This window comes from Aplidium turbinatum, chromosome 2 (assembly GCF_918807975.1).
Source record: "Aplidium turbinatum chromosome 2, kaAplTurb1.1, whole genome shotgun sequence".
NCBI classification, from domain to species: domain Eukaryota; kingdom Metazoa; phylum Chordata; class Ascidiacea; order Aplousobranchia; family Polyclinidae; genus Aplidium; species Aplidium turbinatum.
Window position 1 is genome coordinate 30,786,796 of NC_137473.1, and position 25,798 is coordinate 30,812,593.

At 37.9% G+C, this 25,798-nt stretch overlaps 1 protein-coding gene across 1 annotated transcript in view; it reads left to right on the plus strand.

Moving 5' to 3' along the window:
* LOC145765295 (ATPase family AAA domain-containing protein 2-like) overlaps window positions 1-25,798 on the plus strand; it is a 74,150-nt gene that overhangs the window by 18,564 nt on the left and 29,788 nt on the right. The window contains exons 5-17 of the mRNA XM_082577097.1: window positions 3,060-3,171; window positions 3,970-4,075; window positions 4,697-4,880; window positions 5,167-5,307; window positions 5,697-5,851; window positions 15,663-15,760; window positions 16,073-16,187; window positions 16,337-16,452; window positions 17,128-17,302; window positions 17,708-17,864; window positions 21,652-21,743; window positions 22,073-22,186; window positions 22,541-22,672. Of these exons, the coding sequence (XP_082433223.1) occupies window positions 3,060-3,171; window positions 3,970-4,075; window positions 4,697-4,880; window positions 5,167-5,307; window positions 5,697-5,851; window positions 15,663-15,760; window positions 16,073-16,187; window positions 16,337-16,452; window positions 17,128-17,302; window positions 17,708-17,864; window positions 21,652-21,743; window positions 22,073-22,186; window positions 22,541-22,672 (1,697 nt within the window). The remainder of the gene's footprint in view (window positions 1-3,059; window positions 3,172-3,969; window positions 4,076-4,696; window positions 4,881-5,166; window positions 5,308-5,696; window positions 5,852-15,662; window positions 15,761-16,072; window positions 16,188-16,336; window positions 16,453-17,127; window positions 17,303-17,707; window positions 17,865-21,651; window positions 21,744-22,072; window positions 22,187-22,540; window positions 22,673-25,798) is intronic.

The following is a 25,798-nucleotide window of genomic DNA, read 5'->3' on the forward strand; positions in this document are numbered from 1 at the left end:
TGGTCATAACTTCTGGTTAGAATGTAATAAAACCATCATATTTTCATTAATTCTGCATGATTTTTCATGCTAAACAAGATTACATGGTTTTTAAATTCCTAAAATAAAAATAAAAAAAATTTAAAAATTGAATAAAAAGTAGCTTTTGATATTTTTTTGAAACAAAACTTGATAATGGCATTCACTACTTAGAAAGTAACACAAAGAATTTCAATACACTCCACAGGCAACTTAGAAAATACAAGATAAGAAAACACAAAAGACTAACGAAAGTTAATGTAAAACGTTCACAATAACGTACTAAATTTTCATATTAAACTTGTAACATGCTAAACCATTACTAAACAGTAAACATGCATTCTTATTGCATCATTGCAACCACATATTGGCGAATATCATTGTCAGTTTTTTTCTAATTTATCATCATCACTGGCATCTGTGCTATCCTTGACTCGTTTTTCGATGACACATCGTTTCAGCAGTCCAATGACTCTTTCATTGTTCATCTGATTGTTTTTGAATGATCTCCATGCATCCGGTGTGCCCAATGAAAGACATGGAGAACACTGACTGGTGACATCATAAAATGAAATGAGTGTCTTTTTACTTGATAGCGCAAGCATTGATTCAGTTTTTTTAGCATCTATTGGCTTTCTTGCAATCTTGCTGACGTTTTCTGGCAAAATTGGTGGTTCATTAGAATTAGATGCTAGGGTGACGTTTTTTGGGGAAAACCACAAGCTTCCATGCCTGATAAAACTTGGCATCGCATACTTTACAATAGCATGATCAGACGCTGCCATCAAATCTCTATTGAGAAGTGTAATGGCTGGTCCGTTTACAGCACTGGGGTGCAAAAAAAATTGAAATAAACATTGGAGCATACACATCAACTATAAATTGGCTGATAGACCTTAATCCAGCAAGTTGAGTGGCATTGAGTGCAAATGGCCTAAAAAGTAGAATACGAAGATATCCATTGTCCTTGGTCAACTAGCGAGCATGATGAACAGCCTCCTGTGCAACGAACAAATATTGTTTCCACTCATCAGGAATGTCCTGGAATGTTGCACAACTTAGGACTAAGAGTGAAGCTTGGTCACCTCTTATGGATTTGTTGCCTGGAGTTGATGTTGCTATCTTTCCCAAAGATTGGATAAGAATTTGTTTGCTTTTTTCTGATGGCTTAATTAAAGTATCTCTGTAATTTTGTAGTTTATCAACCATTAAGTGATTTTTTGTTAGTTGGCTAATGAAATTAAACACAGCTCCATCACTTAAAAGATCTGGTGATTTTGTATTGCCATCAATAGCTGTTATCACATCTCCTAACAGCAGCTCAATGCAATGATACAAACATTCAAGCGATATTACATCATGACCGTATTTCAGATTGCAATACTTCACAATTCTCGTCACTATTCCTTTTTTTGAGCCTGTGTTAACTGCAGTACTGTCAGAAATTACACACAAGATATTTTGCATGTCATCGTCTGCAACAAGCTTTTTTATAGCTGTAAAACATGCCTCCCCGCTAGCACTTTCCTTTTCTCTGAACGTTTTGAGGGCAATGAAAAAGCAACCACATATAAAATTGGAAATAACAGCCAGTCTTTCCCGATTGAATAGCTTTTTTCCATCGAAACAAAGCTGATGGAAAACAGCATTCCTCAATTTCAACAAACCATCATCAGTGATCTTCTTTCTATGTGCAATGGCATTGCGATACCATGTTGAATGACTTGTCATTGCTGACGGTGAGCCCAAAGTATCAGCAGCACAGTTAAGCAACGAACTAGCTGCTCTAATTGATACCAGCTTTTTAGCAGCTATTACTGATGATTTCTCAGTAAAAACCGTTTTACGCTTGGTATGAGTGGAACGTTGCACATTTTTCATCTCCTGCTCTTGTTGCTGAACAGTATTGGCACAAGAATTGTCATCAGCACTACTAAAACCATCAGATTCTGAACTTAATTGGAGTTGTTCTGCTGTTCCATCTTGATCATGTTGGTCAACAGGAAGTGGAAGTTTCAATGGGTGTCACCTACGGGAAACAACAGATGGAAGAGGGGGGTCGTCTTATCTGGCAAACATACCTTAAATCACAGATTTTTTGCTTGTAAAGTCAGGAGTCGTCTTATACGCCGCGAAATACGGTATTGTAATTTTTTTTAAAAATTTGCAAAAAAATTTGTTCAGCATGAAAAACCATGCACAATTAATGAAAAGATGAAGGTTCTACTACATTCTAACCAGAAGTGATGATCATTCAAACATTTGAATTTTATGTCTACCGAGGGGGTATTTCTCTAAGTTTCAAGGGGGTCATGGGACCTCAAAAAGTTGGAGTTGGTCAAAAATTTAAAAAGGATACTTTGTTTGACCAAAAATTCCATCTCATAATCACTATTACAAGTGCAAATTCAAAAATTTTTGTCAAAATGGAACACCCTAACGTGTATACTGTTATATTATATATAACTGCATACAGTGATACACTGTTTCGGCCTTACAGCCTCATCAGTGCAGTAGGTACACTGGGTATGACCACAGAGGTATAAACCCAGTGTGGTCCCTAAAGAGGACACAAAATTGGTACTTCGCCAACCTTGCCAAAGTGCTCAAACTACAACTCAGTGAGCGATCCTGTGTATTCAAGTAGATTGAATCACTATTATCAAAGTAACCTTTACAGCCTGTTTCACCCTTTGCGGATCGTCAGAAGGTGCTTATTGAAATATAATCTGATAAAAATAGATTCAATTTGAATAAGCTTTTTGACGATCCCGCAAAGGGTGAAACAGGCTGTAAAGGTTACTTTGATAATAGTGATTCAATTTACTTGAATTAGCTCTGCTTAGCATTGCGCTTGGCATTGAGCAATTTGTGGTATTAATGCCGTTTATCGTATACTGTACTGTAGTGTATATTCCTATCAAATTTAATACTTACACTCTATTGATCATCTTTATTTTTTGCATCTTCATAAGGTCTTGACGCAATCATTTAATGCATTTTTTTATTTCGTTGTGTGTAATTTGCTGTTGCTCTTGTAGAATGCTTTCCCAATATGCTGTTGAGGAGGAGCAATCGGCAGCGGAAGACAATCTACAAGACATTGAATGTGAGCTCTATAGAGGAAGCAGCAATGTCACCGGATGTTTCAGAGTAAGTCCTTGCTGTTTTCACATTCTTGTCGTACCGATAACTCACTTAGAAATGCATTTCGTAGTTAAAAGTGATAGGTACAAGTGACAAGCTTGTGCTTTAGCACACACACTCACACAATGTAAGGGGAGGAGTTAATCGGCTTTTTTTTGGAATCCAGATTTAGCCCTATTTTTAGCTTACAGCAGGACATTCTAAGGCATCTAGAGATTCTAGAGATAATTTTGAAATTTCCGTCCTAAACCAAAGTTAAACTACCAACAACTTCAGTGGTTTTCAAACTTTTTTAGACTATGTCACGCTTGGACTTTCAGTATCCCTGCACAGTGCACACTGACTTACTACGTTAATTTTTTATGCATGACAGCAGTTATTATTTTAAGTTAGCTTTATTTCAATCCATGTATGCCAATGCCAGTAAGTCATTTACTTTTACGACAATGTAAAAAATATTTCTGATTATGTTAACGCCTGGAGTCTTAAGACAGTCTTGATTGGAGGCTTCACACCAGTTGAGAGTGATTTGATAGTCAAGCGATTTACACAGTGGGTTAATTGTTGGTCTGCCATAACACGAAAGCAAAGGCTTTCTTCTAAATTTATTTGACACTTGCAGCTTTGCGGTATGGCTGCAACATCCAAATCAAAATTTTAGTGGCACACTTGTGACCCTCTCAGGCTCTCACGACACACTTATAACCCTCTCGTGGCACAATTTTGACCCCCTCACAGTGCATGCTTCTCTGAAAAGTTTTGTTATTCTTCATTCACAAAATTGTGCGTCGAAATTCTTTCTAGACACAGTGGGCCTTCTACGAGGCAGAGATCGGAATCACTTCATAGAGTAAAGCCAGAGGTACGGAATTTGCTCATCTCACAAGGGAAAAGCCCAGAAGACGTTGTGGTATGTAGCACTCAGACTGAGAAGTATCATTAATGGATAACTCTGTAAGCGATTTATAAGCTCTCCAAATATCGGTTGCTGGTTGCTACCCATTCAGTGTGACCAGGCAGTGGCGTCGGACGGATATTGACGTGTCCAGAGTCGTTAAAAAAGGCCGACTTAATAAAATTTTTGCTTGGACTTTTCTTCAAAATATTATTTCTTTTCCTATTGCACTCTAAAATTTGGACCATAAAATAAAAGTGTTTGTTTTTGTCAGTTTTTTTGATAGTCGCCATTTCGATCAGAACTTGAGTAAAATGAAATGAAAAAAAAAACGAAATTAAAAAACTGGCAACACTGAAGTCGGAATCGTCCAATTATAAATCGAGCAGTCGGTGTCGTATATTTTTCGCCCGACTCCACAGCCCTGAGTGTGACTATGACTATATTATACAAAACTAGCTAACTGGTTTACGAGCTGACATTTCTTTGTGTATGTTGTGATAACCTTCATCTTATACTACATACAATTTATATTCTTAGCTATAAGGTAAATATTGTTGTATCAAGTAAAAATAGATTCGCTTTGTGCATTATTGCAGCATGGAAACTGTTGCAATGATTAAATTATTTTTGTAGAACTTCAGTCAACCAGATATATACAGCAACATTAAATCAAGGAAAAGGTCGCGTCGTCCAAAAAAATTCTTTGATGAAACCGATGCCAATATAAAGGATGCTTCGCAAGATCATGCTACTCCCGAACACTCTGATGAAGAGAAGATGGCAGTACCAGAGAAAGAGGAAAAAGCTGAGGATGAAGGTGAGCATAAAGAGCATTTTTATGAAGAATTTTTATGGCCAGTTTTTCACGAAGAAAGGCACAGCAGCGTATGCGTAAATTGATCATTTATTTCTTTGTTTTTGGCTGGTACAGTTTCTTATTTTCAAAGAAACGTGCAACAAGAACTATCAAGGGCTGGTATAAACTGTTGCAGTGTTAGCAATGTCTTAACCATTCAACTAACAAAAAAGCCCGTTCTAACATTATCCTTTTTCATGATACGTTTTACCAAACTATAAAGAAAAAAATAGCAATGAATTAACAGATGAGGAAGAAGAAGAAGATGAAACGGATGACGACGACGATGATGACGACGACGATGATGATGATGATGACGAGGAGAATGTCATAAAAAGAAAATATTCGCTTCGAAAGAAAAGAGCACAACCGATTAGACTTGTCTACGGTCAGTTCTTTAGTTAGAGGTTTTTGAAGATTTTCATCAACAAACACTTTTGTATTTCACGAGCTACGTATTTGAAATTTAGGTTGTCCTTCCATGTAGTGTCTTCTAATTTGCAAAAACATGATAATACCCTACGTGTGGTTGCTATAATTTTGGTTTGCCGAGTTAGAATTTATATAAGTGATCGCTTTTATCATATTGAACAGCCTGCGATCGGTCAAATCCGGTTGTGTCCGTCGCTGGGTGGCACTTTCAGATTTTTTTTTCTTTTTCATGTCATCTCTTTTCTGTACGCCTCACCAACTACCCAAACTGAGCATATCATTTCTGTATTCAACGCATCACCACCGATGACCTGTAAGTGTAAAATCAGACAAATCTATTTTCAGAAATTCAATCTCCCCCCCGACAAGCTCCAAACGAGATTTTTGATCATCTTCCTGCTTCATCACGTCATCGCAGAAGGAGGAAGAGGACACGAGATCTGGCCATGCAGCATTCCACCAGTCCTTACCAGCAGCGAGGATTAAGAACAAACTCGCAGGTTTTTCTATACGTAGCCTGATATATTTGAGAGAAATGCCCCCACTCTGCAATGACATACATCCTGTGTTCGAAAGTTTGTAGCTGCTATTATGAAATTGTATAGCTTTGGGAGAGAAGTAATTTTATAATACCATAAACAAATGACTGACAATAACTTAATAGGATTGAATAGCATAATTCAAAACAAATATTTTGAGTAAGACTATAGTATTCAATCCTGTTAAGTTATTGTCAGTCATCTGTTTATGCTATTATGAAATAAATTCTTGACTTTATTATACCACTTTTATTAAAGCTCTGATTGCAGACTTGTTGAACGAACAAACCTTATCGTAAACGTAGGACGCTTAAAAACTAGAGATGTACCGATACCAATATTTTGACTGATACCAATATTTTGGCCGATACCGATATCACTTTTTTAGGCCGATACCGATATTTTGACCGATACTTTAGTGTTACAAAAAGAAGCAATTTTGGTATTTGCAAGGAATTATATCAAAGGTGAATTATTCGTAAACAGTTGTTCGTAAAACAATTCTTCGTAAATCATTTCTTCGTATATACATCAATTGTTCGTATAGGTGAATTGTTCGTAAACAGGTGATAGGTCAATTGTTTGTGAACAATTTTTCAGTTATTAGTCAGGGGGCGCCGGAAGCGGGGGGCAGGGGTAGGCATCATGGAGAGACAGGGGGCAATGGTGCCCTTTTAAAGTCATGTAAGCCAGAGGTTCTTAACCTTTCGACACTGCCGGACCGGTAAAATTAGAAAAATCTTTTTACGGACCGGTATCCAGAGTATCGAAGACACGTTTATTTCAGTAGAGGTGCGGGAGGAAATTTAAACAAAAAACTTACGCAAAACTATGCTCATATATTCAGCGTAGCCTACTCTAATAGTTTAGTGTGTACTGGGACCAAATTTATTTTAAAGTTGCTTGTATAAAATATTTTTGCCTCTGAAATTGAAATTCAAAGTGCTGGTTTGTACGATCAGTTTGAACAATACCACTTCTACAAATCAGATTGAAATAAACAGAATAGACTGCCATAAAAATATTGTTGCTAATCAATCATATTCAAACTCAGCGCTACTAAAAGACGCTTTCCCACAAAAGAATATGAAATATGCGTGCGGAATAACATAAAATCATAAATCAACATAATCGGTTTTTGGTACCAGAAATTAGAAAAACAAAACATTAATGTACAAGAGTTACGAGTATTTAATGTGAAATTTGCTGCTGTTTCGTTGCTAATATTTGAGATAAACGCGGCTGCAACGAAGTTTCAGAGAGACGAAGTGCTGCATTGACATCCAATCGATTTCTCTGCTTGTTTTTGATTAGAGACAAAGAAGAAAAGCTCTTCTCGCATAAGTAAGTTGTCGAAAGTATCATTAACAGTTTGATCGCTTTGTGACTGAGAGAGGGATATTCGTTTTCACGAGATATCCAGAACTGAGACAACGTTTCCTTCTTGTACCGTGTAAGCAGAGTGGTATCAGAAGACAATTCAATCAGGCGTTCTTTTTCACTGGAATTAAGGTTGCATGTATTGACATCTTCAATGAAGGGATCATTGATCTAGAGGTTTCCTTTTCGGGGATCTTCTTCTTCTGGGAAATAACGTTGGAAGCTGAGAGTTAACTCCTTTAAGTGTTCACTTACAAGAATTATCAATTCTTTGCTAATGTTGTCATCGACATTTTTCAAAAAGTTGTTTATAGTTGGATACATTTCGATGTCTCCTCTTTGCACACGACTTTCCCAAAAAGCCAGCTTTTTGAATGCATCGGTTTTGTTTCTCATAGTAAAAACATTGGTGTTAAACCCTTGAAGAGAAATGTTAAGCTCATTTAAGCGGCCAATATATCCACCAAGTATGCAAGCTTACTCATCCACATTTCATCGATTAAAAATTCTGTTAATGGAGAGTTTATCTCTTGTAAAAACTGTTTTGTTTCTTCCCTGAGTTCAAGCAATCGTGACAGAACACGTCCTCTTGACAACCACCGCACTTCTGCATGAAACAGAAGATGCTGATGCTGCGAATCCATACTTTCACACAGCAGTTTGAACAGCCTGGAGTTCAAAGCTCGACTACGAATTTGATTTACGATTTTCACCGTGATATCCAGCACAGTTTTAAATTCAGAAGAGAGTTTCTTTGCAGACAAATGCTTTCGATGAATTATACAGCGAGTAGACACTATAGACAGTATGTCTTTGTGACTGACTGCTTTTATTCTGGCAACCACACCAGAGTGACATCCAGTCATGCTCGCAGCTCCATCTGTACATACTCCTACGCAATTTTCCCAGTCTATGCAATGCTCATAAAAATAATTAAGAGACCTAAAAATCTCAGAACCGGTGGTTTTACTAGGCAAGTTAAGGCACCAAAGCAGTTCTTCTTTAAAATCCTTTTCCCCTTTGTAACGCACATAGCAAAGCAGAATGGCACAATTACTCACGTCAGTCGATTCGTCGAGTTGAATTGCAAAATGTTTTGACTTCTTTATTTCTTCTATAAGCTGCTTTTCAACATCCATTGCCATATCTAAAGTCCGTTGTTGAACTGTGTCATTCGAAAGCGGTATCGCCTAAGTTTTTGAGCTGCTTGAATACTCAAAACTTCTTCAGCGGCAGCTAAGATGCAAGGTTTTACTAGCTCTTCCCTGATCGTGAACGGCTTCTTTGTTTTTGATATTTTAAGAGAAATTGCATACGGCGCACGAAGAAGAGATTTTTCGGTGGTTGTCATCATTTTTATTTGATTTTTCTGACTTTTCATTTCGCTGAGTAGTCTTCGAAAATAATCCAGCGGTTTACCTTCGAGATTGCTATGCTTCGACAGAAAGTGACGAGAGAGTTTTGAAGGTTTCATTGCATCATTTGATAGAATTTGGGAGCATACTAAACACAAAGGACGTGGCAATTCTTCGGTACAAGGAGCTACAGTAAAACCAAATTCTAAGTATTTCAAGTCATACTGCCTGATGAACTCGCCTTTTCTTCGTTTCTTGGTTCCTTCTGTCAACAAATCAGCACCTTTCTTTTTTGTAATTTGCTTTAATTTTGAAGTACTAGATCTAACATCTTCACTTTCAAAAGTGTTTCTGTTTGTATTTTTAATACTATCCGTTTGAATAAAGAACCGCAAAATGCCTTGTTGTTTGGTTGACTCCATTTCAAACTTACTTAAAATTTAGGCCTAATCTTTGGTTGGATTTTATTTGCGTTATTTACTGAGACAACTAGCATTGCATAAGTCATTAATAAACCAGACTGGGAGTGTAGTATTATCTTCCAGCTGTGAAATTATGACGACACAATCGTAAAAAGAGGAGTTTTTCGTTCACTCGCCATGCCTCGCTACACTGCTACAATATAGCCTCACAGGAGAACATTAGAAATGGCATAAAATTATGCCTACATAAGCAAAATGCGGAAACAACAAAGCGAAACGTTGATTTATCGAAAAAACTGAACAAATGAAGCCAACTTTTTGGCGGACCTGCAAAAGATTATCGCGGACCGGCGGTTAAGAACCACTGATGTAAGCCAGTGGTTCTTAACCTTTTAACAGTGAGGGACCGGCAAAATTTTAAAAAAATGTTCGCGGACCGGCAACCAAAGATCGTAGTGAATAGAATGAATATTTGTAACGTTTTGTTAACCAAAGTTGTCGTTGCGCACCATAATGCAAGGTTTTAGCATATGATTTGTATTCAGGACGAAAATTAGAATAAAACGGCAATCAAATCAACTCAAACAGCAAAATGTCAATCCATTTCCATACAAAATCAATGTCAGTGGGAAATTTGCTACTGTTACGCTGCCAGTAGCCTATGTGAGGAAAACGAGATATCAAAGAAGTTTCTAAAACACCTAGCTCTGTGTTCGGCATCCAGGCGATTTCTTTGCTTTGTGTATTCATCGAGCGTTGTTAGGTCCACATGTCTAATTGTCTATCTTGTGGTCGGTATACAGGACATTGATAGATAATGTGGTGTGCAGTTTGAAAATCTGAGCCACACGCACAAAAGTCAGACATGAAAAAGAACTGTCGTTTCTAAATAGCTGGTTGAAACAATTACCATCAAATCGATTGTTTTGAAAGTTAGGCACGAATTCGTTTGCAAGAGATGAGTAGCGTAGCCAGGAATTTTGATAGGGGGGATTTTGAAAACCCAGCGGCGGGGGGTCTGGGGTAGCAGGCCTATTTTTCAAAATTTTCTGGCCTCCCAGAAAATTTTGAAAAATCACTTTGAATTTGGTGCATTCTGAGAGCATTTTCAACTAAAATGTGGTTACGAATATTCCAGTAAAATGGTGGTGTCTGGTGGCATAGCAAAAGGATATGATCATGTTTTCTTCGGCATTTTTCGGAAATAAAGCTAAGTCTCTATGTTTTCTTGTTGCTAATTCCTGGTTGAGATGTTTGGTATTGGCAAAACTTGCTCTTTTAATGCAGTTTTGTTTAAAATTATCCAATTTTTTTTAGACTGAAAGCATCATTCTCAATATCATGACGTCACACGCGTGCCAAAAGGTGGGCTAGGTCGTGGGGTGGGGTTGTAACCCCCAACCCTCTTCCCCCCCCCTTGGCTACGCCACTGCAAGAGATAACCAGAAGTGTGACGATGATGTTTTTCGAATCTGGACTGCAAAGTAGAAGCATAACATATTGTAATTCAATCAGACTTTCTTTTTCATAAAGATTAAGGTCGCACGTGTTGATATCATCGATGCATGGATTGTTTATCCAAAAGTTTCCATGTCGAGGATCTTCATGTTACGCGAAATGAATCGTTAAAATTGTTAGCCAACTCTTTCAATTGTTGACTCACAACGCTCAGCACCTCTTTACTTTTTTCACCACTCCATTTCACCAGCATTTTCCACAGCAAATCGACTTGTCTTCATTCCATTCTTTGAAAAACAAGATCTTTGCTTTCTCAAACTCCGATTCTGGCAAATTTCCATTGCAGGCCTGACTTCATCCCGGAACTTCAAACTTATCTAATTCCAAATTTTCGTCTCCAACGACTTTGAAATTTTTCAAAATCAAGGACAAAATTCCCCATTTGTTTATGTATTTCTGTGTTTCAAAACTTTTTAAAAACTATTATGCAATTTGTCACAAAAACATTATCAACGGCACAAAATTAGGTCATCAAAAAGTTCACCTTTATTATCAAACAATTTTACGTGGAGATATGTCAGTTGTACAGCTGTGCATGTGCACAGTGCGATCACAATTTTACAATATGCTAATGACTCCACATTAAAATAAGCTTTGCAGAAAGTAAGATCTTTTGCGGACCGGCAAAAAAATTACGCGGACCGGCACCGATCCGAGGACCGGCGGTTAAGAACCACTGATGTAAGCTACTGCGCATTTTGCAATATAACAATTTCTGCTATTCGCTTTTAGCCTAATTATAACACAGGCCAACAAAAAAATTTTGGCACAAGGTGACAGTCATTTTAAAGTATTTCAAGGCCCCTGATTCCGAAAATGCACTTAGTTTTTTCGAATCGGCTCTAGTTTTCGAGATATTAGACAATGAAAATATTTTTGAAATCGTTAATCAAAAGCTTTCAATCTAAAGCTCAAAATAATATTCACAGCACAAATTCTGCAACACAGTAGCAGGCCTCGAAATGCACGGCGGACATGTCCGCCGTCACAGCATATGATGTCCGCGGGAAGTACCATCTAGATCGGTCATATTTGTCCGCCGAAAAATAACACAGGAACTACCGATGCAAATCGTCATTGCATAGCACAAACAGTCGAACAATTGTTGTGAAAATATAATTTCTCGCGCAACTAGAAAATGTGAATACTGTATCCCTTAGCCTCCATTCAAGCAGAAGTCTTACGTCACAATGTCTGGCTTTGATCTACGAGTAATATTGATTAGGCAAGGTTGGTTACAAAATTTGTTAAGTTTTGATATTACAGTAAGAAAGAAAATGCCCAGGGAAAATTCACTTTCGCTCACATGATACGCAAAAATAAACCTAGAGAAAAAGGCCTAGTGAAACTTTGCACAGCAGAAAATAGTAGCGTTAGTGTAGAAGTTTTCCGACTCGTGCCCAGAGCATTGTGACGCAAGAAGCCACACGACCTCGTTCGGTGGAAGTTAATCAGTTATACGGCGTATCAAGCAGCTACACGGCGCTTTGACTCTTCAAGCGCACGTCGTTGGACTGATGAAAGCCTTTCAGAGTGACGTCGCTGAAATTTTAAAAAGCCTTCTAAACCTTAGCTACAGTTCTCGAATAGTGAAGAATTTACAAGATAAAGTGATTAAGCATAACGATCGACGCTAAAACTGGTGTGTCCGCCGTGAGACTTAATTTGTCCGCCGAGATAGCTGCTCAGACCGGACACGTTTGTCCGCCGTCAACAAAAACGAATTTCGAGGCCTGCAGTAGGTTACATCATTATAACATAACATGATGTCCTTCTTTATATACCGGACACTTGTAGGCTATCATTACTCAATACATAGTGAGCTGATAGATGAGCATTATCGCTATATCTTATCGTAAAAGTTTTTTCAAAATTGGCTATTCAGTAACAAAAGTGCCCTTTTTCATAATCCGCCCCCCCCCCCAGTTCAAAAGTTGTTTCGGCGCCCCTGTTGTTACTCGTGCAGGACATTTCCTTTGAAAATGCTCAAATTTCCAATAAGTAGTTTCTTGCCCTTGTGCGTTAAGTGCACTATATTCTTTGTAATAAAGCTGGCCGCCATACAAAAGTTTTGGCTTTCCTTTTTCGCTGCCATTCTGAATCAGGTGTCCGACGTTTTTTTCGTAAACAGTTGTTCGTAAAACAATTGTTCGTAAACAATTGTTCGTAAAATTAATTCTTCGTAAAGCATTTCTTCGTGCATGCAATTGACCGCAAAACAGTTACAATTCTTTACAAACAATTAATTAGGGTAGCGTATATGCTAGATATGTGCTAGATGTGACGTGCTGTAGACGAGGAGACAGAGTGTAGAGTCTCCTCTACACTCTGTCTCCTCGTCTACAGCACGTCACATCTAGCACATATCTAGCATATACGCTACCCTAATTAATTGTTTGTAAAGAATTGTAACTGTTTTGCGGTCAATTGCATGCACGAAGAAATGCTTTACGAAGAATTAATTTTACGAACAATTGTTTACGAACAATTGTTTTACGAACAACTGTTTACGAAAAAAACGTCGGACACCGTTTTACCTTATTTGCATAAACCTATTAAAAAAAGCTTTGAATTGGCATCAAAGCTTTTTTAACAGTTTTATGCAAATAAGATAAAACTTAAAGCACAAGAGCACAAGATCAAAAGTAAAACCACAAGATCTTGTGCTAAAACACAAGATGACAGTGACAAATTAGTCTAAAACCAAAAAATCCCCTAAATTCAAAATTAGTTGTGTTCAAGTTTGGCGCTTACAATAAATAAATTACAAAATACGCCACAAAACCAACCAACTTTGGAAATTTATAGAGGAGCAAGGGGAACTTGAAATGGGCAACATTAGGTGCCCAAGGGCATTGTTACGTCATTATGAGTGACAATGGACGGATTTGGACGTCCTTGGCACTTGAAAATTCAATAATCCAATTTCAACCGCATTGTTGTGTCATAATAGTAGGTTTTAGTAATGAAAGACCACCGTGATTGAGGACTGGGGTAAGGGAAGAAACATTACAGTACATTATAATTGGGGTTTCTGAAAAATTAATAAAGGGTTTGCGCAAACTCTCCAAATAGGCTATCATAATATAATAAGATGTAAAATGTAAACCAAGTCATTTGTGTAGTCGTACAAAAACTATTCGACAAGTAATGTGCAACCTAAGGGCGGTAGGCACTTTAACATGCTGATATCCCATTGAACCACGAACCATCAACCAATCAGAAGCTACGCTGTTCATGACGTCATCAAGGTTGCGTTTCTCGGAACAAAGGAAAAATGCAACTTCCCACCACTGCTGCTATTGTTCTTGTTTTTTGTGTAATTACCAAAAAAAGTTTAAAGTAATAATAATCAACTCTCTGGCTGAATGCTGAAATGGTCACAATTGGACGGACAACCTAACATCTGATGGTTCGTGGTTCGGGTTCGTTCAATTGAATATCAGTATGGCAAAGTTCCTACCCCTAAGGGCGCTTGTCGTTTGGTTGAGAAGCTTTTGCCAGGCCAAGACTACCCACTACCCAGGTAGCAAAAATGTATAATTTTGCATCGTTAGTAAGTTAGTTAGTATTTTTAGTAAGCTGGTTCTATCAGTTTGTGATTTAATTTCCACCTTTCGTTGTAATAAACTCATCAAGCATCAAACAATGTCAGAGTTTAGATGATGTCACGTCATTATGCCGATTGAGATATAATTTAATTCATTTTGTTTGTCGTATCCAGGCTTACGTTGTTACGGCTTACACCCGGTGGTTAAAGATTTAGATTAAATGGACGGGAAGGCAAGGAAGCCAATCTTCGTGTCCACCTTCAGGCACGCCTTTAAGTATCCTGCCACAGACACAGCCGCATGCTCTTGAGCGGTGTCGAACCGGCGCCCTTTCGATTGCCGTTCCAGTGTTCTCACCACTCGGCTATGCAGCCGACATTCAATTCATGACGTTGTATGGATGAAAAACTTTTACAAGTTTTATACTCTGCTGAGTGCTGAGAGTAAAAAGAAACACAAATGATAAATATTGGAGAAATTGAGTCTTCTTACACAACTTAAGAATCGAACAACGCAAAACTGCTAAAACAAAACGTTTTGTTTTTAAAAGTGAAAGAATCACTGTAAGCAACCAATGTTAAAACGTGCGTGCAAGAAGTCATGGGAGTGTGACGTATCAAAAATTTGAACAGGTTGTTATTTTTCTATATTAATGTGACGTTAGTTACAACTTTAAAAAATCTATATCTTTGCGTTCTGTAGAAAATCCGCAGCAAACGCCTTTTTTACGTGTTTAATATCGACCAAATTTTGCCGATACCGATACTCAAAAAATGGCCGATACCGATATATCGGTACATCTCTATTAAAAACTAAAATGAAACGGGCTAATATTTTTTCTTTGAAGCTCATTCTCTTAGGAACGAATTGTCAAGAATATAGTTAAAAAATGGAAACGTTTTGTTAAGATTTTAAAAGAATTGCGGTTTGACTTGCCAAATGGGTAATGGGTACGGTATATATATTATAAGATTGTAGTATTTCTGTTTTTTTTGTTTTTTTTTGTACCTGAGTACATTGTTGATCGTCATGTAATGACAGAGCATTGGCCTATAGTCTATAGATTGTAATGTCCAATGTTCTATTGTCTGTCTCATGAGATGGAGAAGGCTGTGTTGGTACGGACACGTGCAACGCATGGAAGAAGTTGCGTGGCAGAAGAAAATTCAATCCTTTGACGACATGAGTATAACTCTCGAGGACGTCCAAAGAAGCGTTGGCTCGACAACATTCGGAAAGATCTGCGACTGGAAGATTTTGTTTCGGTCGACCATCATGGAGGACTGGGTGGCACTGAGACGTGCTATCAGACAAAATAGACATTCGTTAGCGTTCAACCTTCTTAATATGGGGAAGAAGAGATGTTAAATCGTATGAATAGATTGACTTCGAGCATTGTATTCTGGAGCAAAATATATTACGTTGATTGCTCACTTGGCGCTCAATGCGGAAAAGTGTCCCTCATGAGATCAGATTCCGTCGTTGAAAAGCGGTCAATGATGCTGAACTTAGCGTCAGATCACCGATTGATATTCTGGTGATGTAGGGAGGAGCAAGCAGTGGGACGACAGAAACAGATGAGGATGATGATGAAGCGAGATTTGAGAGAAGAAAGAAGAAGAGCATGTCCAAAGCACGAAACAGGTTGAGTAATATCTTTTGGTTGAACGATTTACATGGCACTTTTGTGAAATTAGGTCAAGGGCTGCTTTCTTCCCCTATGTACTATTTATGCGATTGTTCACAGTTTGCTTTAGTCTTATACTCATTGAAAAGTGATTGACAAATGACGACTACCATTGTCAGAATTGAACAATTTCCCGTTGCACCCCAGACGGTTCACAAAACGAAAGCATACGTATGACGTAGTGTCACATTAATTGCAATACTTTTAAGTTTCAAAATTGTAAAAAAAAAGATCACTTCAAACTTACTGGGGGCGTTGTGCTTTTTCAGATGTTTGCCTATGAACTTGACACTTAACGACCTATCTAAACACGGGTTTGCTAATGAAAGAGGAAAGATAGGATCCTCCCTTGCTGATGTAGATCCAATGCAAGTAGACAAGTCTGTAAGTATGTTTCGTCCACCTTGACTGTAATTAGAACTAATAAAACTAGTTTGTTTTTCTGTACAAATAAAGTTGTTACGATCGCGTTACATTTGTTGTGACTTCAAACCCTAACGTTTTATAATGATCGGTTATTATATTCTCGCAAGGTAATGTTCTCTTCTATCGGAGGCAATCGGAACCACGTGCGGTCACTCAAAGAGATGGTTGTCTTTCCGCTTATGTACCCGGAAGTATTTAAAAAGTTTCACATCAATCCTCCTAGGTAAGGTAGTTTCCACAGCAGACATTTTTCAGCCTTGATAGTCTTGACTGCGTTTTGTCTACAATTACATTGACACGAATTATTTTCATCTCTCTTTAGCTTTTTCATTAGGTCTCTAGTCATCCTTACTCTGAATAAAACTCTCACCTCCTATCTGGTCGAAAAACATTCGTCAAGAATGTTGTCTCATAGCATCTTACATTTCCTATTAGAAAGATCGTGCTTGATGAAGAACTGTTCAATCAATTTTAAGATGCAGTTTTTTTTAAATGGTTTATGTTTTAATTGTAGAAAAAGATAAAAATTAACGGTTAGATTAGATGTATCTACTTCTGTTTATTTATGATGTAAATCAAATTAAAATATCGACCAAGCTGATGTCATATTACTGCTAAGAATTCAATTTAACAATTCATTCTTGAAAAATACTTTAGCCTATTACCAACCATTACATTCAACATGCCAAAATTACAGTCGTAGCTATAAAATGCATGAAGACTTGGCAGCACTCAGGCTTGGGCAGCCGTTGTGGTTAATCTATTTGTAAGCTCGGTAATTGACGTATAGTGTATTGATTAGCAACCCTGCTCGAGTTACAAGGACATGATTACCTGCAGTTTTAAAGCAGCGAGAAACTAACTGAGGAGATGTCTTCTCAAATTTTCATCTTTTCAGGGGTTGTCTCTTTTATGGCCCACCTGGCACAGGAAAGACATTGATGGCCAGGGCGTTGGCAAATGAGTGCTCGGTCGAGGGAAAGAAAGTGGCCTTCTTCATGAGGAAGGGGGCTGACTGTTTAAGCAAATGGGTAGGAGAATCAGAGAGGCAGCTCCGGTTGCTATTCGATCAGGTAATACCGAATAAGGACTTGTCACTTTGAAAAATGCTTTTCATTGTCATTTGCCAGTATTCGGATCCTAAAGAGTTGGTAGTACATAGTACATACTCTTGACCAGGTAGAACTATCCTTTCTTCACTATGGTGTTGACTGCAATGGTTGATGCTTATTTTGTTCCCACAACAGAAGCAATATCGACGTCATGTTGTCTGAATTGGTGACACTAATGATGTATGAAAGATCGAACATGTGTTTGTCGCTAGCATCCTTCACACAATCGACTACCGATTTATAGTCTCCCTGTATCTCAGCTAACAAAAGTTACCATTTTCACATCGTTTCAACATCTGGCTGGGATAGGCCTGTGTAGGAACGTTTGTTTTCTGCTTGTTTAAATCATTATCAACCATTGTTCAGGCTTATCAAATGCGACCTTCCATCATATTCTTCGATGAAATAGACGGCTTGGCTCCAGTCCGATCCTCCCGTCAAGATCAGATCCATTCCTCCATCGTCTCCACACTGCTCGGGCTCATGGATGGTTTGGACAACCGTGGGGAAATCATTGTTATCGGTCAGTGCAAACACTGCAATTTGTAACGTTGATTTAATGTTACAAAATGTGGATTTTTCGCATTCAGACAAAATCTCCATGTTCTGGTGAAAGGCGCCTTTTCTTTTATTATTTTAATTTAAAAAAACTCCATTTTTAGTATGTTTTTTATAAAATTTCAATATTTTCTTGTTTTTTTTTGCTTGTGAAAGTTTTGGAACAATAGTTTGTCAGGCTTGCGTGAGCACGACGCTTAGGCTACGTTTACATGTGAAGCGAAATAAAAATGACCGAAATGAACTCTCAATGAAGCGTGAAAAACTTTTGTTCGCATGGAATCCCACTATAACTGTAACGACATTCCAAACTGAAAAGCACAAACTCAACAAGTGATTCAAGAACAATTACGAGTAAATAACACGGCAGGAAACAGATCACATGAAGTATAAAATACAAGCATGTGACAAACAATTAGGACACACGCAGAAGGAAAGACAAGTTCAAAAAATATCAAGTTCGCCATTGAAAAATCTAATCATACTATCGCTTTTTTAGATGTTGAAATAGAAATTAAACACAATTCTTTTGATACCCGGGTTTGGCGAAAACGTATTAATGCTGGTTTAGTAGTAGTAGTCCAGTTTTAATCCGGTGATGTCCCCGTCACCGAAGGTGGCCGAGGGTTTGCTTTTAAATTATAATACTCTGTGCCCTAACCAGTGGAAATCTGGTTTAATCTTGTTATCTCGTGCCCGTTTGGTGTGTTCTGATGATCAGTTGTTTCAAAAAGAAATCAAGACGTTGAAAAACATATTTTATTTAAATGGTTATCCTTCTCATTTTTTCAATTTTTTGGCTTGTTAAGCCATGATCATGACGGTGAAACCTTCATCTCAACTGAAAACACTTTTATCTAATGCCTTGCTGGTTAGCTCGCAAGTGAAAATTAACTTTTGGATATTTGGCATCATTTTGAGAAGTGTGGACTGTGGAGGTAATAAGAAGATTAAGAAGCAGCACTTAGTGCCATTAGTGGTGAAAAGGCATTTGCTTATTTCAGGCAACTTAATACACATCTTTTTTAATTTCTCAATGGGTCTAGTAGTCTGACAGAAATATACCTCAGGTTTAGTTTTGACGATGACGTCAATGTGGTGTCATAAAAGTCATGATGGCCTTATTCTGTCATTTTAAACTTGAGCTATAATGATCAATTAAAGAGCAAGAGATTAGCTCATTACTCTGTAAGACCAGGTAGCAAAATTAGTAGGCTGCATTGCGGTATTGCTACCTCCTAACCAGAGGTGGGCAGTAGCGCGCTACTTTTTTGGTAAAAGTAGCGGTAGCGGCGCTACTTTTTAGCTGGAGTAGCGGCTGCAGTAGCGGCGCTATTTTTTTTTCAAAGTAGCGGTAGCGGGAGAGGCGCTACTTTTTTTCAGTCGCACTCCCGCTACCCGCTACTTTTTAATTTAAATTGAAAAAAATGCTTGTTTTTTTTGCAATACTCGCGTGGTCAAGCAGCTATATAATCGGCTTGGTTACAAAGTTTCGGTCTTTTCTAGCTGACGTCAACTTCTTCGGCGAATATCTCCGTGTAATGAAGCCTATCTGCCAGGCTTTAGACATTCTTCAGGGCGAGTCCAAGACATATTACGGAGTCTTGCTTCCAACCATCACAATTTTCGGGAAGAAGTTGACCGAGATCAGTGATCTTGTGACCTGTGAGGAGTTGAAAGTGAAAGTCCTTGAAGGGGTGAAGAAACGATTCAACCAGTGCTTCAACAACATGAAATGCGTTATGGCATCATATCTTCATCCCTCCTTCAAGACGACGTGGCTACAATTTCTGCACTACGTTTCCACGGATGATGCTGACGCACTGCGAGAAAAAGTCAAGACAGATGTAATTCGACTGTTGCGGGAGACATCAAGCCAGGTTGATACCGAGAAGAGTGACACCAACACCAGTCATGACTCCGAGGATGTATTTTTTGGAGTGTTTGCGCTATCCCGTAAAACATCGGTGCAGAAGGAAGCAGCAATTGTGGACGCATTTTTTTCGGACAAGAGCAAGTCCTTGAGCTTTTGGAATACCGAGTTAAAACATATCTGTTCATTAAATACTACAACACCCCCATTTCTTCCAGTGCTGCGGTGGAGAGACTTTTCTCTGTTGGAAAAGATGTGCTTAAGCGAAAGCGGGCAGTACTTAGTGACTCTCATTTTGAAATGCTCGTGTTTTTGAAAGATGCGTAACAATAAATTTCCCTTAGAATGTGTTTTCTATAACGGCGTTAAAATGACAGCGTAAACGAATGATAACATTTGTTTTCAAGGTCATTTTTGCGTCACTAGGGACTTGCGTGTTTCCTAGTGTCATTTTAGACAAAAGTAGCGGAAGAAGTAGCGGTAGCGCGCGCTACTTTGGCCCGAGTAGCGGTAGCGGGTAGCGCGCTACTTTTGTAAATTGGTAGCGGGTAGCGGTAGCGCGCACTACTTTGGCCCAAGTAGCGGTAGCGGGTAGCGGGTGCCCACCTCTGCTCCTAACCCTATCAAATTGCAAGAGTGAAAATAATTGAACTGCGCAAATAAGAAAGAACACTCACTCTGAAAGAAAAACTGTTGCTGTATTATTGATACTACCGTTTCTCAAAACATACTAACTTTCCTGCATAAAACATAAAGCTCAGAAAATAAATTACAGCTGCACATTACAAAAATGCAAATACAAAAAACAATGGTATGCAAAGCTACATAATGTTACTGCTTCAAACTTGTCTTCATTGTAACTTAGGGCATGGTAACATGATTGAAGATGAAGCCGTGGAATTTTTCATGAGTGGAGATTTTAACTGTGTTGCAAATGCAGTCCATCAAGGAGTTCAGAAAGAAATATTGGCATTCCCAAAAGCAATTATCGCCAATGGAAACGTTTGCACCGCAGCTTTTCATCTTTCGATGTCAAACAATCAAACCACTGCCTTAGCCGCTACTGGTACTGTATTGACTGGTGGTGCAAGCCTTGACGAATTTTAAATCTCAATCTCGACCACAAGAAGAAGCGAATCAGTTTAAGGTGCCACTTAAGCCTACCTTATAAAACAATTTCGAGAACAACTACTAAACCATTGTGTTTTCATTGAGTGGAAAACTCTTCAAAAATACGCTGGGTTTGCAGCCAGGTCAGGTATCAGAAACTTTGACAATGTCAGTGTTTGGGACACCATAATATGACGAAGAAAAACTGGTGGGTGTGCAAAATCTCAGAGATTCTTCTGGTGCATCCCAAGCAAAAGCATTACTTGAGTTGCTCAGTGTATGGGACCTAAGGAAAATGTAGTTGCATTGATAAGTGTTATAGTAACAACAGTGGAATTCATACTGTGTTGCTAAACGTTTGGAAGAAGGCCTGGTTTGAAAATTGTTGTAGTTAGCTTGACTTCACCATGGGCTGGAGGTAACGTTGATGCAGTGTGGAATATTGTATGTGGTAGAGTAAAAAGTCTTGAAAATCTATGGTATAAAGAACTATGATCAAACTACTAGGATTAATCTCATTGCGGCGTGTTTACATCACCAGCAACCGCTTGATGGCTTTACGTCGGTCAAAACTACCGACATGAAATGCAGACCGCCAGTAATTTTGCATCGGTCGTCGCATGTACTGTAACCACTAAACAGTAAACAGTACGCGTCTAGCAAACGAACCGAAACGGAAATCTTTCATTTCGGGCGCAATGAAATGTCATGTAAATGTAGCCTTATTTTGTGTACCGCCGGCATCCTTATTACTGTTCTTTATGCGAAGGTGCCACAAACAGAATTGACTCAATCGACCCCGCTTTGAGAAGGCCTGGAAGGTTCGATAGAGAGTTTTTATTTCCTCTTCCTGATAAAAAGGTAAGAAAAGTGATATTTCTCGTTTATCAGTTCAGTTTGACAGGCCATAGCCCATGAAGGGCCGCAGGCATTTCTCTCTAGAGTAAATCCATAATCATGAGAGAATCATAATCTCTTTTATCACATAAACGTTTTTTTAATGGTTCCCGTCAGCCTTCTAGCAAAAATCATTCAACGTTATCGCTTACCCAAAGGCATCGACCATGTTGACCTGGGCAGAAAAGTCCTGTTGCCCAGCTTCGATTATAAGCAGCATTTTAGGCTTCAATCAAGATGCAGTGCATGAAGTGTAATATAAAGTGCTTGATGTATCATTATTTTATTTTTAGGCCAGACGAGATATTCTGGCCATCCATACACAGAAATGGTCGCCTCCTCCTGCTAACCATTTGCTGGACAATTTAGCAGAAAAAACTGCCGGATATTGTGGCGCTGACATTATGGTGATTTTTTTCTTTGCTTTTCTTATATCGTGGCTTTTAAATTGGATACACGTTTCACTAATTTAGTTTTTATAACTTTTTTGAAACCTGTATGAAAACGTTTGTAGCCGTGGTTGAGTTAAAACAATATTCCAGTTCCACTAGATGACATTCCCTTAAAGTATTGTTTTAACATGTTACCAACATTTCGTCATTAAACAAAACAAATTTCCTCAATATTCTGCCAAAAAGCCAAAAGTGATTTATGACTATTGGTCAAGATAGTTAGAAATAAATCGACTTCTAATGGTCACAGTGGAAAGGTTTTGACAATCACATCTGTTCTCTTCCTAATGAAGCATCATCACTATACAGGCGTTGTGTGCTGAGTCAGCATTGTTCGCTTTGCGTCGGCGATATCCACAGATTTATGCATCCAGTGACAAGTTGAAACTGGACGTTGACAAAATTGACATCAAAGGGCAAGACTTCTTCAAAGCGATGAAGGTTAGTGATGCTGGGTCTACTACAATAGTTCAATGGACTAATGCATTTCTAAGGCTAAACAAATCGGACAAATAATAATGGAAGCAATGACAGCCCATGCACCCGTACTGGACCAAAACATTTCTCTTCAGTAGCACCCGGCACTAGGAATTATAGTTGACGACCAAGTATCGGCCACAATCGGAAATTTTAACGTAAGAACTGTGCCAACATTACCTGTTACCTCTGTAATAATAGTAACATAAAGATATGTTTTTATATAGCGTTGTACCCCTGTCAGAATATGTGGTTTTAAAGAGATTCACAATGCAGAAAGCAATGTATCAGAAGAGCAAGGTTATTTATATTTATACACAAACTACGCACTGTACAGTGTACCATAGAAATGGTGACCATTCCAGGTCAGATGAAACCAACAAAATATAAGGGTCCTCAGACCCCCCCCCCCCCCTACCACTACTTCCTCAGTCCTCATTCCTCAACCCCCTAAATTTGATTTAGTAATATCGCTATAACTCCAAAACAAAACAAGTAGTATACAGTGTTTGAATTGAGTATGTAAAAAGTATGAATTAATTTTGATAACTACTATGATAAAAGCTAAATTATCTGACTTGCAAATTTTGTACTTTTTCACACTCATTGTTCAAGATTTTTGTTCATATTTTTTATTTGACATGAAAGAGTATTGGTATAAGTATAAAACATGTGAATTTCAGTTCTTAAGTTTTGTACCCATGTTTTTTATAGGCCCCCAAAGTTTGGCCTCCGAAAAATGCATGTAGCAAATTGAAACCTTTATAATCATATCAAGCAATTCTCTGTCAACTTTTGGATTCCTTGGGTCATAAAATGTCTGTCTAGCAATTTTCAGCCATTTTGTAGTATCATATGTTAAGAAATTAGAAATATGATAAGAAATTAGGAAATATCACTGAAGCGGAACAGGCAAAAATGGTGATTTTTCTAATCACCATAACTCTACTAATATTTAAAAATTTTCAATTTTTTTTTGCATTCTTCATATTTCTTTGACATCTACATTCTACAAGTATGCCAAATTTCAATAAAATCTGCGGCATGTGGTGTAACTCATTTGCTCATCTGGCATGGAATGACCCTGCAGTAGTGCAGTAAGCCAATTCCAGGGTGGGGAGGCGAGAAGCAATTTCTAAAAGTTGTCTATTTTCAGCCTAAACGATTATAATGCACTATTTGGGGACCCGTATGTCAGTCTGTCGCGATTGTCTTGCAAAATTCTGCGCATTATTTAATTTGGTTGTAATTGCGTAACGTTGACCAAACGCCCTGGAAGACTCACAGCCTTCTAATTTGGGGCCGGCAAATGTCGAAGTAATACTTGGTAAATGCTGAAATAGCCTAATCGTACAAAATATGAATTGCGCCCGCAAAAAAGTGTCAACGCAAATTTCGTTTATGGTGTTAATTACGGAAACCCAGTAAGCAAATCAATTGTTTTTGCATTGATTTAACGCCTGTAAAGGTTGAATGAATGTAAAAAATGGCTGATGTCCGCCAACAATTGGTTAGGAAAAAACGTGTCCAGCAGCGGTAAGGAAAATTGCAACTCGCTTTGTGGATTGTGAACGTCAATGTCATTAAAAACAGGTGGAGAAGTGCAGCCTTGAAAGATCAAAACAATTGAGTTCAGACAAAACTAGGTCAGTGAAGTGCGCGATGAAAACTCTCTATGGCGTTCTGAAAGCAAAGATATTAGTAACGTGTGAGAATTCAATCGAAAAACCATAAAAGATGTTCAATGGTATTGATTGCAAATATAAATATTGCGCTTTGACGTTCTCAACATTTTTTTAAAGTTTAGTGCCGAAATCGTCATAAAAATACTTAAGCAAGTTACTGTTAAACGATGGAGATTGAATATTACCGTTGTTGGTGGGTGTAGTTAGAGATGTAAATGCAGAAAAACGAACCTTTTTTTTTTTAAAAACGTGTTTTTTTTCAAAAAAAAACTTGGGCCGAAAAAAACACGCGGTTTTTTGTTTTTTTGTTTTTTTTCATACTTTTCTGGAAAAGTTGCAAATTTTTTACAATTTGCAGCTTAGTTTCATTATAGTGCTCTTGAAAAACATTAAATTAGTAAAAATGGTTTTATGGTTGTGCTGAAATTCCTAAGTGTTTGTGCTTGGCAGCAGCATATGTTTTTTGCATAGTCCTACGTTGTTTCGCTTTCTTCTTCATTCTCAGGCATGTTTGTGGCAGTAGACCTGATAAACATTGAATTAAGGCAATTTGATACATGACATAATGTAGATGAGTTAATTTCTTTTTCCTTTTATGGAAGTTAGCCTACAATGTTAGTATATCGGGAGTCGGGACTGGTTATTCTTGTACACACTCAATGGGTTAACGAAATTTTGACAAAAACAAAATGACAGTATTCAGAACACACATTACCTTGTTTGTGGTAATTTACTAATGCACATAATACTTTTCCTGACAAGTATAAAGTTTTACCCATATTCCCGCAATGCAGGATAAAAATACAAAACAGACATCAAAGATGAAAAGTTATTTTATTTGGGAACAAGGCCTACTACTTTTTGAGATAAAAAGAAATTGACCTAACCCTTGAAATGGACCCTAACCCTTACGCACCAATAAAACCATGATGCGTAACTTAAAAAAAAAGTCATTGGGTAGAGGAAAGATTGACGAAAAGTTTGGCGAAAACAGAAAAGTGCTAAAGTCTCAAAGTCCTGCAAACTAGTTTAAATTGGATGGATTAAGTGCAACCATATTTCTTTTAACCATGTCTATGACAGCACAATAGTGTGATTAAAGGAAAAACAAACATGACTATGACATCACAAAGGAGTATTGAACCTCTTCAGCGAAAATAAAAAACATCAAAATGTTCCATCTTTCACTACATTCAAATGTGATTTGGGCTAAAAGTTGCGACTTTAGCACTACACTGCTTTTGCCAAACTTTTCATCTATCTTTCCTCTACCCAATTAATTTTTTTTTAAGTTACGCATCATGGTTTTATTGGTGCGTAACGACAAGAGGTTAATTTCTTTTTATCTCAAAAAGTAGTAGCCAAAACTTGTTTTAATGTTCATAAACAGGTAGCCCACCCAGAA